The sequence below is a fragment of the Eucalyptus grandis genome, chromosome 5 (assembly GCF_016545825.1).
Source record: "Eucalyptus grandis isolate ANBG69807.140 chromosome 5, ASM1654582v1, whole genome shotgun sequence".
In the NCBI taxonomy this organism is placed as follows: Eukaryota; Viridiplantae; Streptophyta; class Magnoliopsida; order Myrtales; family Myrtaceae; genus Eucalyptus; species Eucalyptus grandis.
This window is the reverse complement of record NC_052616.1, coordinates 32,630,317-32,642,183: the sequence shown is the minus strand read 5'-3', so window position 1 is coordinate 32,642,183 and position 11,867 is coordinate 32,630,317. Positions and strand designations below refer to the sequence as shown.

General features: G+C 37.4%; 1 protein-coding gene across 1 annotated transcript; it reads left to right on the top strand.

The window, feature by feature from the left end:
- Positions 1–2,456: 2,456 nt before the first annotated feature.
- On the top strand, positions 2,457–8,475 carry LOC104444824 (DNA replication licensing factor MCM3). The gene is made up of 16 exons (XM_010058580.3): positions 2,457–2,582; positions 2,690–2,796; positions 3,157–3,365; positions 4,157–4,287; positions 4,364–4,602; positions 4,709–4,945; positions 5,053–5,207; positions 5,286–5,494; positions 5,612–5,777; positions 5,852–6,048; positions 6,219–6,278; positions 6,354–6,443; positions 6,522–6,706; positions 7,497–7,562; positions 7,644–7,785; positions 7,943–8,475. Exons 1-16 carry the CDS (start codon positions 2,517–2,519, stop codon positions 8,003–8,005), a joined length of 2,322 nt encoding a protein of 773 aa, XP_010056882.1. The 5' UTR covers positions 2,457–2,516; the 3' UTR covers positions 8,006–8,475.
- Positions 8,476–11,867: the final 3,392 nt, after the last annotated feature.

Sequence of the window (11,867 nt, the reverse complement as noted above, 5' to 3'; positions counted from 1 at the left end):
ACCTAAGTTTTCACTTATTCAATTTAGTTATCGAACTTTGGTCCAATGTTTAATGTGGCCTTTGGAATTTAAATTTTTTCACATAATCTAGGGATTATATTGAATGTTTACAAATAATTTGAGGACTATGATGAATAAATAAAAAAATTAGGGACGATATTGCAGATTGGGCCAAAGTTTATGATCACACTATATAAATTAAAAGCTCAGAGAAGACATTGTCTATTGAACAAAAGTTTAGGGGTTGTTTGTGCTATTATCCCAAACACAAAAAGACATTGATGTCTTACGTGGTTTGATGGCAACCAACGCATTCACAAATTGGGCAAAAGCCAAAAAAAAAAAAAAACTAAGCTATGTCTAGTGTGACACATTTATCTTAACATTCTTTTTTTTTTATGCTAAAAATCTCAAACTTATAGTTTGTATGACACATTTACACTCCGTCAAAGTTCCGTTAACAAAAATCATTAGAAGTCTATTTACATGGACACCAGAAAAACAAATAGTGTTGACATGGGCCTACATGACTTGAATGAAATAAAAACAACATTATATTGGCTAAAAATATGTTTAATGGAACATCATATATATATAATTTGGATTTTTTACATCACAAAAAAAAGTTTAGAATAAATATGTCATGATGGGCATAATTTATGATTTTTAATGTAACAAAAAAAGTTTAGATTAAATATGTCATGACATAATTTGAATTTTTTTTTTTATGACTTTTTTCTTCACAACAATGAAAGTAACGCTAATTGACCATATTGTAATAATTCTGGTTAGGTGTGCCCATTGTCAGGAGCTATCATCTTCCTCTGAGTTCCACATCCTCGATCGACCTCTTTAATTACTTTTCGATGGTTAAAATGGACGTGTCGGGGAGGGAACCGCCAGCTCTCTAGTTCCTTTGCTGGATATTGGAATTCAATAAATAAAAGAAAGGGTTAATATTCACAAAAACCTTAAATTAGTATATCTATAACAAATTTATCTCAAAATAATTTTTGATCACAAAAAAACCTCAAACCAATACATTTGTGATGAATTTATCATTCGTTAATTTTTGTTAAATTTTACTGTCAAATTGCTAAGTGAATTAATATATGGTAATTGATAAATGTACCGATTTGGAGTTTCACTTTTGGTTTGTCACATATGTACCGATTTATGATTTTTGTGATATTAGCCAAAATTAATGAAGGGTAAATTTGTCATAAATGTACCAATTTATAATTTTTAGTGGTTAACAAAATTAATTCGGGATAAATTTCTCATAAATATATTAGTTTGGGGTTTTTGTGATATTAACCTTAAATAAAAATATTCTTTTTTGGGAAAATTGCACTAACAATCTTAAATATTTGAATATGACTTCAAATGTTAATTTTTTAGCCTTGCTAGCAAGGAGACGGTGCAATAATGACCACATATTGCAATTCGAGGAAGATGGGCAATCGAAACTGTTGATTTAGATGTAGTTTGATGCATTTAAATGAAATAAATCCGAGGATACTATTCAAGCCAAAAAAATCCATAGGAATATTATTTCAAAATCAAATATATTATATAACACTTTATCTGTAATAGATAGATGGAGATGATATGGTTGCGGAATTTATTGTACTTTTGTATTGTGTCAGAATTTTTTAGAAAGAACACTAGGTTTTGAAAATCTTAAGTGAACAAAAGAACGAAAATAACATGTATATGTTTACACCAATTATTAAATAGGTTTTGCATAGCTTCCAAAATGTAGGAAAAAAAAAAAGTAGGGAAGAAAAGCTCGGGTGCAGTTTTTTGTTGCGTTCATCAAAGACGTGACATCAAAAGGGAGCCCGTTAAGTCAATTCGGGTGTCCAGCAACCGTGATAATCCTTCTAGCTGAGTCTTGAAAATTCAAAATAACAAATTGCACGTAAAAGATGAGAAGCCATGTAAATGTACAATAACATCTTCCTCAATCCTCAGTGCGAAAATAAAAGCGTTATTTTATATTTTGGAAATTTGATTCTTATTCTTAATAAGTTTAACAGTCTCTTTTTGGCAGTACTATATCCATATATTTAATTTCCTTCAGACTATTTTCCCCTTGCTTTTCTTTTTTTCGATACTTGAGCAAATCTCAAGTGAGATTTTCCGTTCACCGAGCAAAATAGGTATTCGATTTCATTGAAAATATTAGCCGCGGTACGACACCGTTTCTCTCAAAAGATTAGTTAATCAATTCTCTATTTTTCTCTTACTAAAAAAAAATCTCTATTTTCAAAAAAAAAATTCGGAAGGCTGCTTACCACGTCAGGGCAGTCACGTGACGCACGTGAGATGGTGCCCGGCTCTCCTCCAGTTTCCCGCCATTTCCCGTCCCCGCCTTCCCCTCTGTTTCCCGCCATCTCCGACCTCGATGCAGAAAAGGGGCGAAGCACATCAAAATTAGGGTTACTTCTCTCTCTCTCTCTCGCGTTCTTTCTTCTTCGCCGGACGGGACTTCACGAGGCGAGCTCCGAGCGATGGACGTCAGCGAGGAGGTGCGGGCGGCTCACAAGCGCGAGCTGCTGGCTTTCCTGGAGAACGATGTGGGTTTGTCTTCTTCGCCTCGATTCGCTGCAGTATCTCGTCGAAGCGATGTCGGACTGAATCGATTTTTTTCTCTTTTTGGGTGGGTTTTGCTCCGTGATTTCAGGTCGGGAGGATGTACATGGACGACATCAAGACGATGATCAACCACAAGCGCCGCCGCCTCGTCGTGGACATCTCCGATCTGCACTCCTTCCGCGACTTGGCGCCCCGGTTGGTTTCCTTCGTTCATTTCAGAGTCGTCTGTTATAGTTGGGCCAAGGATAGCTCATCAAGTGTCGTCGGCGTGTTGGGGGGCTGATTCGGATGACTGTCTTTTTGTCTGGTTCGAATTATCATTTTGGATGGAAAGAACGTAAAAGAAAACAGATTGATTAGGCTTTGCTCATTTAATTTTTTGATTCCTCTTAGGAGCTAAAGCTCTCCAGTGCGTTATGCATCCAATTAATTTGGCATTTTTAGGGTTTTCATTCGAATTAATTGTGTTTATCCTCAAATTGTGTTTGTACTTCGTTGAGGTCATGTCCGTTTTACTTGATTATTTAATTGATCATCTATAGTATTGTTTTTCAGGATCTTAAGAAACCCTGGTGAATACATGCAAGCATTTTCCGATGCGGTCACTGACCTGGTTCACAGAATCGATGGGAAGTACTTGAAGGAAGGAGAGACTGTTCTCGTTGGCTTTGAGGGGCCCTTTGTTTCTCGCCGCGTCACTCCTCGGGAGCTTCTCTCTGAATACATTGGCTCTATGGTCTGCGTCGAGGGCATTGTGACTAAATGTATGTTCTCTTGACTAGGACTGTTGTTCTTACTGTTGCTTTCATTGAGGGTGGGATACCAAACTCCTCTTGAGGTTTCGAGAGCCCATATAATTCTATCCTTTGGAAATATTACCCGAATGGTATTTCTTTCCCGTATTTCTTACTTGAATTTCTTGGTTCCCTAGCTGAAGCTGATAGTTGATTCTCTGACAGTAGACATTCTAGAGGTTCAGACATGAAGATAAGTGGTTCAATTGGTTAGCAAATATCATGACATGCTGAATATGAGGCATTGACATAGCCTTTGTTTTTGCAGTCTTTACTTTGGTACCTTTCTTTACATGATTGTTTTGCTGGGCACTAAGCTGGCTTTGTTTATTACTTGGCTTAATGAATCCCACAGTACCTAAACTGTGCTCCACACTTTTCCCATGCAACTTCTGAAGTTTTGGACATTAGTGAAGATGATTTAAGATGGAACTACTCATGAACTGAATGCATTAAAAATGCCAGATACTTCATACATGGTTGTGGATGTTATCCATACGTGGTTTTGGATGTTATCCATCTGCTCAAGACTGTATGGACCTGTACTTCTTGGATGCATACTTCATATGTTCAACTAGGTTACACAGTGAAAGTAATTTCTTGTGTAGTGGCTCAACATTATGATAATTGTTTTACCAGAATTTGGCCCTTAAATGTACAAATGTGTTCTTCGATTTCAATTGCACATATGAACATGCTGTCAGATGCATTTCCACCAAGTTTGCATATTTGGGAGTATCATAACTAAATACTCTTTTCAGGTTCTCTTGTGAGACCAAAGGTGGTAAAGAGTGTACACTTCTGCCCCTCAACTGAGAAGTTCACTACACGAGAATATCGAGACATAACATCCAACATGGGTCTGCCCACAGGTTCTGTCTATCCAACAAGGGTAAATCCTATACCATTTGAAAAGCTTATTATTAATGATTTATAAAGGGCCTTTTATGATGAAAATGTTTTTTCAGGATGAGAATGGTAATTTATTGGTTACGGAATATGGACTCTGTCAATACAAGGATCATCAGACCCTTTCAATGCAAGAAATGCCTGAAAATTCTGCTCCTGGTCAACTTCCACGAACGGTGGATATAATTGTGGAAGATGACTTGGTTGATTGTTGCAAGCCTGGAGACCGTGTGGCTATTGTAGGGATATACAAAGCCATCCCTGGGAAAAGCAAGGGCGGTGTAAATGGAGTATTCAGGTAAATATTAGGTGTTCAAGCAAGCTTCATTGTCACTCTTTCCAACTTGAACTTCTCATGCTCCCATTTTTTGTTCTGTAGGCTTGACTAAGTAATTATTTTGCAGGACTGTCCTGGTAGCTAACAATGTTTCCCTTCTCAATAAAGAGGCAAATGCACCAATCTACACTCCAGAGGACTTAAAAAACATTAAAAAGATAGCAGGGAGAGATGATACATTTGATCTACTTGGCAATTCGCTGGCACCTTCTATATATGGTCACTCGTGGATAAAGAAAGCAGTGATATTGCTGATGCTTAGTGGAGTTGAAAAGAACTTGAACAATGGTACCCATCTACGAGGGTGAGTACTATCTGATTTGCATTTGGCATTAATTTCTATCCTAGGCATGGCTCCTAGTCCCCATCTTCATGCTTTCTGAGTTACTCTTGCATATTTCTTTCTATTAGTGACATAAACATGATGATGGTTGGTGATCCATCTGTTGCTAAGTCTCAACTATTAAGAGCCATCATGAATATTGCACCATTGGCCATATCAACAACAGGTCGCGGTTCTTCCGGAGTTGGTTTGACAGCTGCTGTTACGTCTGATCAAGAAACAGGTAATGCATCTGGAAGACCTATCAAACACATTTCATCACGTGATGAGTTCATTGATGCTATTGCTTTGTTTTTATTAGGGGAAAGAAGGCTGGAAGCTGGTGCAATGGTTCTTGCTGATAGAGGAGTTGTCTGTATTGATGAATTCGACAAAATGAATGACCAAGATCGGGTTGCCATACATGAGGTCATGGAGCAGCAGACTGTTACTATAGCCAAAGCTGGTATCCATGCATCATTGAATGCTCGATGCAGTGTGGTAGCTGCTGCCAATCCCATATATGGAACTGTAAGAGTGCATGTGTTGCTAAATTTTTAATAGGATGGATTTTGACACCAATGCAGTATTTGATGTATGTTGACAACTCATCCTCCGACTAAATCCATTTTGCTGTCTTTCCTGCAGTATGATCGATCTTTGACTCCTACAAAGAACATTGGCCTTCCGGATTCTCTTCTTTCTCGTTTTGATCTACTTTTCATTGTATTGGATCAAATGGACCCTGATATTGACCGTCTAATCTCTGACCATGTCTTGCGCATACACCGATACCGTTCCACATTTGATGGGGGTAAATATCATGATCCATACAAGCAGAAATTGTGATTCTAGACTTTTAGTCATTGATATATGTTTGCATTATAGGTGAAGTCGATGGAAGTTCACGGTATGGGAGGGAGGATGAAGCAGATGCTGAATCATCTGTTTTTGTCAAGTATAACCGTATGCTTCATGGAAGGAAAACAGGAAAGCGTCAGAAGAATGACTCTCTCACCATCAAGTTCCTTAAAAAATACATCCACTATGCAAAACACAGGATTCAGCCAGAGCTAACAGATGAGGTTTGATGATTCCTTTTATTTATTTATTTATTTTTTATTATTGTTAATCGATTGTAAATGAAACGAAAGTGGCTTGAGAAAGCTAGTATGAGTGCCAAGTATCCATGGTATTTAGCCTACTTTGATATTACGGAAATGTGAGGTTCTCTTCTCATGGTTTAGTTTTGCAGGCATCTGAACACATAGCTACTGCATATGCAGAGCTCCGCAATGCCAGTTCGAATGCACAGGTACCAATACTAATCTCATATTTGGGGAGTCAATAATTTATTTTCTTGACTTACCGGGTTTCATAACTTCTGCAGACTGGAGGTACTCTGCCAATCACAGCAAGAACTTTAGAAACCATTATACGTCTATCTACTGCCCATGCCAAGCTTAAATTGAGCAGAAAGGTACTTGAATTTGTTCATTTTAATTCATTATGCAGGTTTGTTACATGAATAACTGGGTCATTTTATACATATAATCAGGTTACAAAGTCTGATGTGGAAGCTGCACTAAAAGTACTAAATTTTGCTATTTATCACAAAGAATTGACCGATATGGAAGAGCGTGAGCAAGAAAGAGAGAGAGAATTGGGGAGAAAACGCCAGGCTGATCAACATGCTGATCAAACTAATGAAGATGATCACGGCTCTACCGTCAATGTAGCAGGGTAAGTATACATGGTCTGCTTTCCTCTTAATGAGTTTTATTTTGTTTACTTCTGCTACTACACGGAAATTTCCATATTGCAGAATTTCCTCTTGTATCGAAATGGAATTGCTAAATTACATCACGACCCCTTCTATCTGACTCTACCATTTGATCCCATCAACAAAAAAGGTGGATTAATAAACTTCCAATTTGGTCTAAGATTGCTATTGTCCAATAAACTTCAAGTGAAAGGGAGAATTAACAGTAACTCTGCACATTATTTTATTCCAAAGGACCAAAACTACTTTAGATTTTTAGCTGCAGTCTGCGGACAATTATATCTAGGATTTTTTTTTTTTTTTTTATGCTGAAAGGCCTGTGATTCTTCAGTTTTTACTGAGCACTTCTGATGTACTGTAGTCTTTTTTGGGAATTTTGGTGAATTTGGGGAAAGTAGTCACTGAGGTTGCCAAATTGTCAATCCTTGTTTACCATCTGATGCATTTTAGGTTGTTATCATTCAGAAGAGTTAACTGTCTCTTCTGTATTGAGCTCATGTAGTTCACTGCCGAATACAACTTTTATAGGTGTTTTGCTTTTTTTCCTTTTGTTCTTGTTTTGCTGAGTGATCAAGGTCCTACTCTGCAAATCCAAGTGGGTTAATAGTAAAGCTTTTCCCCGCATGAGTATAGTGAATTTCTTTGTCAGCTCACTTTCAACCGGTTCTTTCCTTTCTCGTGATCTTCTGTCCACTGATGTGGTTGGACTTACGATCTTCTGTGTACCCCCTGGTCCTTTCTTTTGGTTAGCTCAACTGACGCAATGGAAGTAGATGACGTGCCCGCAGCACCACCTGCAACCCTGTCTCAAGAAAGGTATCATTGAGGATGTTTCTTTGGGCGTTGATTTATTTGCTTGTGTAGATCTCAATTTTGCCCCCTTTTGACTCTTTGCAGAATAGAAGCATTCAATACTATATTTGGTCAACATATGCGAGTGAACCGCTTGGAGAGCATATCGATTGTGGAACTCGAGACGATCATCAACGGGATTGCAACTAATCCCTTCTCAAGCACACAGATAATGTCACTTTTGCAGGTAGAGAAAAGTCATTTTACCTATTGGCACCCAATCCATTGGTTTGAAGGCCTTCAAATGCCATGCATTTGTACATGAATTCATTTATATTCTAGTCCAAACTCTGATTTCGCTACTGTGATGTCATGTGATTAATGGACTATTTTCATTTTATCAGCGACTGGAAGGTGAGAACAGAGTGATGATAATTGGTGACGTGGTGCACATGGTTATTAGCTGACTGTTAAGAGAGGAACACCTGTGGTGCCAAAATTCCGGACCATCTGTCTTCATCTTCATCTGCAAGTTGCTTCTCATTAGCTCCTGTCCAGCCAGGTCCATTTTTAAAGCAAAATGCCATATTGTTGAAGGCTTAATCTTTTGTTCATTACCTTCATACTGCTTTTAGAGCTTCCAGTATTATCTTTCATTGTAAGTGGATTTATTATTCACCCTTCCATGGTAGTTACTGTCATCCAAGAGTGATACCTCCCTTGCTCAGTCACTGTAAATTAAAAGGAGTGAAGGTCGTTATTCTATGTCATGGTATATTTATCAATGTTTTTGGTTTGCACGCCTGCTTGCTGATGTAAAGAAGTGTTGCGTCATTTTGCTCTACGGGCCATTGAGGTGCTAGGGGAAAAATGCAGGCTCCGTTTCTTCTTTGTAAAGTACATTATGCTCAGTCATTGGGTCGACTCTTCATGTTAATTTCAGTGACTTAAAGAAGCAATGTCTGCTTCATCAGCAACCGGCACAGACTCTAAAGCTACATCAGAAGCAAGTGGTCTGGGGTAAAATGCAGCATATATAGCGGACAGATCAGGTCGTGAGCATCTCATAAGTAACGAAAAATATCTGATTGCTAATGCCGTAGGATGAAATTTTTGAGATATTGGAGGGGAGTATTTTTCCCCCTTTTTCTGCATATAAAAATCTCTAGAAAAATGATTCCTAAAATAGATTTGTACGAAAACTAATTTACAGCTAGATTTCTATGTCAGTATTGCCTCCTAATCCTTGTCATTTTTACTTCTTTCATCAAGGCATTAAAGTAATTTTTGACACTATGCATAAACTTTAATATTTCAGAAATAATCTATATCGTAAATAATGAAATCGTAAGAAGAAGACTGATTGTTACACTGCAAAATTAATCTCTCATTGAGTTATTCAAGATATGCGCAAGCCAAGTTTTGAACTTAATTTTATTATGATATGATCTATGTTTAGTATCACTGTGAAAGTAGTGGTAAAAATAATACATTTCAGTTAAAGTAAATTTGAATCTAAATGTTCAAAACATGAATGGGAATCTATATTATACGTAGCTTATTGTATTTAATTAAAAATTATCAAGAGATTAGGTTTTGGAGCAATAAATCAATAATGTTAAAACTAAGTAGTTGCATGCGTGCTAGTTCTTTGGATTTGGTTGGATCTATTGAAAAGTTGAGGATTAATAATCCTTTTTAGAAATAGAATGGATTTGGTCTAATGCATACGCAAGGAAGATAAATAAAGAAAGAAGATGAGTTCTTTCTTCTATCACTTAAAAGCCGTGTGAGATGAAAATTTTGTGAAGGTTTTGCATGAGAGGAAGAATTAAAGAATCCTCCTTTCGATTCCGGCTCTTCCATTTTAGTCATTGCTTTTGGCTGCTTTACCTTCAATTTTCAAAGAACAAAAAAGGTTGCAAGCGAGGTGACCGGGATAAAAAAGATGATGACTACACAATTTTCAGGCATGATTGGGGAGCAAAAAATCTAGTTCAAGAAATAATTTTGAGAGAGTTCTATTTGAGAATTGCTTGCTAAGGAATTTATTTGAGAATTCACTAGCATTTTTGCAAATCGCTTCTAATACATTCCTTCATGCCTAATGTTTTCGGTGGATGTCTGCAATGCCTGAAAACTGGTTTATGCGAGTTTTTGATTTGTTAATCACATTCCCCGTTCAGCCCGACCCGACTTTGAAGCTCGGAACCGCTCAAACGGGTGTTTGGGGCCAAACCTTAATAGAAATGACCAGGCCCACCCTCGTCAAAATGGATGTTTGGGCCCAAAGTCCAAGAGATTTGAAAATGCTCGGGCCCACCAAAATGGGTGTTTGGGCCCTCCGGCACAAAGGTGAAACTCCGCCAAATGGAGAAGAGGGCTATAGAAAAAAGAATTTCTTTTCTTGCTTTCGTCCATTGAGCTTCCATTGCTTACATGTACAAATTTGGATGCATTTTTTATTTAAAGAATTAACATTTCTACCTTAACAATCACGCTAAAACCAGGATTTACAACTGACATTTTCTCAACACCTACAACAATTGGTTCACTCTTTCATGGCCCTAGCCAAATGGCCTCCATCGTGCGACAGTGCGATACACAGCAAGTCAAAGCACCAAGTTACCCCTCCTTTCTAAGGATCATTTCCCTTGATCAGTATTGTGGAATGCCTCATTGTGACCAACTTTTAACTTAATGGTCTTGTGTCTTGTGTAGGGCATGCAACTTAATTTAATAGTACAACTGATTACGGCTTGTTGCGAATATCATTAGGAGAGTAGCCTCAACTATCAATCTATATGTGTATAGTTGGCTAATCACACTTTTAGATGACTTTCACACGATATTCCTTTCATCACTTGATTTCTAACACAAATTTTGCGACACCTCTCACCATGCAGTCGTATCATCCATATCACATTTGTTAAGTTTCTTCCGATATAACATAGCTCACTTCCATCCCTTCATTGAGTGAAAAAAAATCGGATCATGACATTTTCCTCACCTAATTTCTCAGTAACGCCCTCATTGCAGGCTATTTCGTCGCTTCTTGGCATTTCACTGATTATCATCGCCCCTCCTTAAGTCTTTCATGAATGACTGAGGCTTGACCAACAAAGCACATCACGCACATCACGCACATCACTAGATGTTGCTTCCTCCCACTCCCTTCGTCTTATATGAATGGTGTATGCTTGCCCAATAAAAACACGTCTTTCGTCACATACACCAATCAAGGCTTTTCACAATCAAAGCTACCAAAGTAGCATTAACAGGCACATATAATTTAGAAACCCCGCTCTCTTACTATTTGTTATGGTCCAAACTGATTGGGCTTGGTTACGAATCATGAGATACTTTTCGAGTCGATACAATAGGTCAGCCTTCCTTTCTAAAAACTATTCTCATGATTTGTATTGTAAAATATCTCATTGTGGCTGGCAATACGATATTTTCTTTTAACTCAAGCATCTTGTTTCCCAAGCAATCAATTCAACACAATAACCATTTCCAGCTTGTCACCATCATTGAGAGACAAGCATTACCCCTTAATTAGATTGTGCACGGACAATCAACTTCATATTAGAACATTGTCCACATAATATTTCTCTAGTCACTTGATTTCAATTACACTCCCAATTCTCTCATTATCTAGTTGCATTGTCATAGTCTAGAGATTTTCAATGCATGATGGATCAAAGATAATCCAAAAAAACCAAGTGAGCCTTTAAGTCTCTAAAGTCTTAAGATTTTTCGAATACTCTAGAATATTCCTAGGATGACATGCAAAACTTACATTATTCTGGAGAATTTTTTTATTTAAGGTGGATAGTTGGTAAATAAGAAAATAGAATCTTCACCGATAGATTAAAGGAAGAATTAGGAAAATGCTTATATATAGACAGATTCCCTTCCCTTTTCTTATTTGTATCGTCTCATTAATAATATGACATTTAGGGACTGTTTGTTTGTGTTCTTTCTTTCTGGTCATGAACACAATTTTTATTTTTATTTTTGTTTCGAGAAACAAAAAAAGAATAGAAATACGTTTGTTTACGTTTTTGTTCCAAATCTATTTTTTTTTTTTGTTTTTAAGAGTAAATTTGGAATAAAAACAAGAAACAAGAAAAACTTGTTTCTTGTTCCCGAAACAATTCGAGAAACAAATTTTCTCTCTCCTATTTTTTTTTTCTTTTTTCTTTTCTTTTCTTTTTCTTTAGCCGATCATCGGCTTCGGCCATGGCCAACAATCGGCCGTCGAGGGCCGGCGACCTCGTCGGAGCGTCGGCCCGGCCCCGGTGAGGCTTGGCCTTGCCTTGGCTG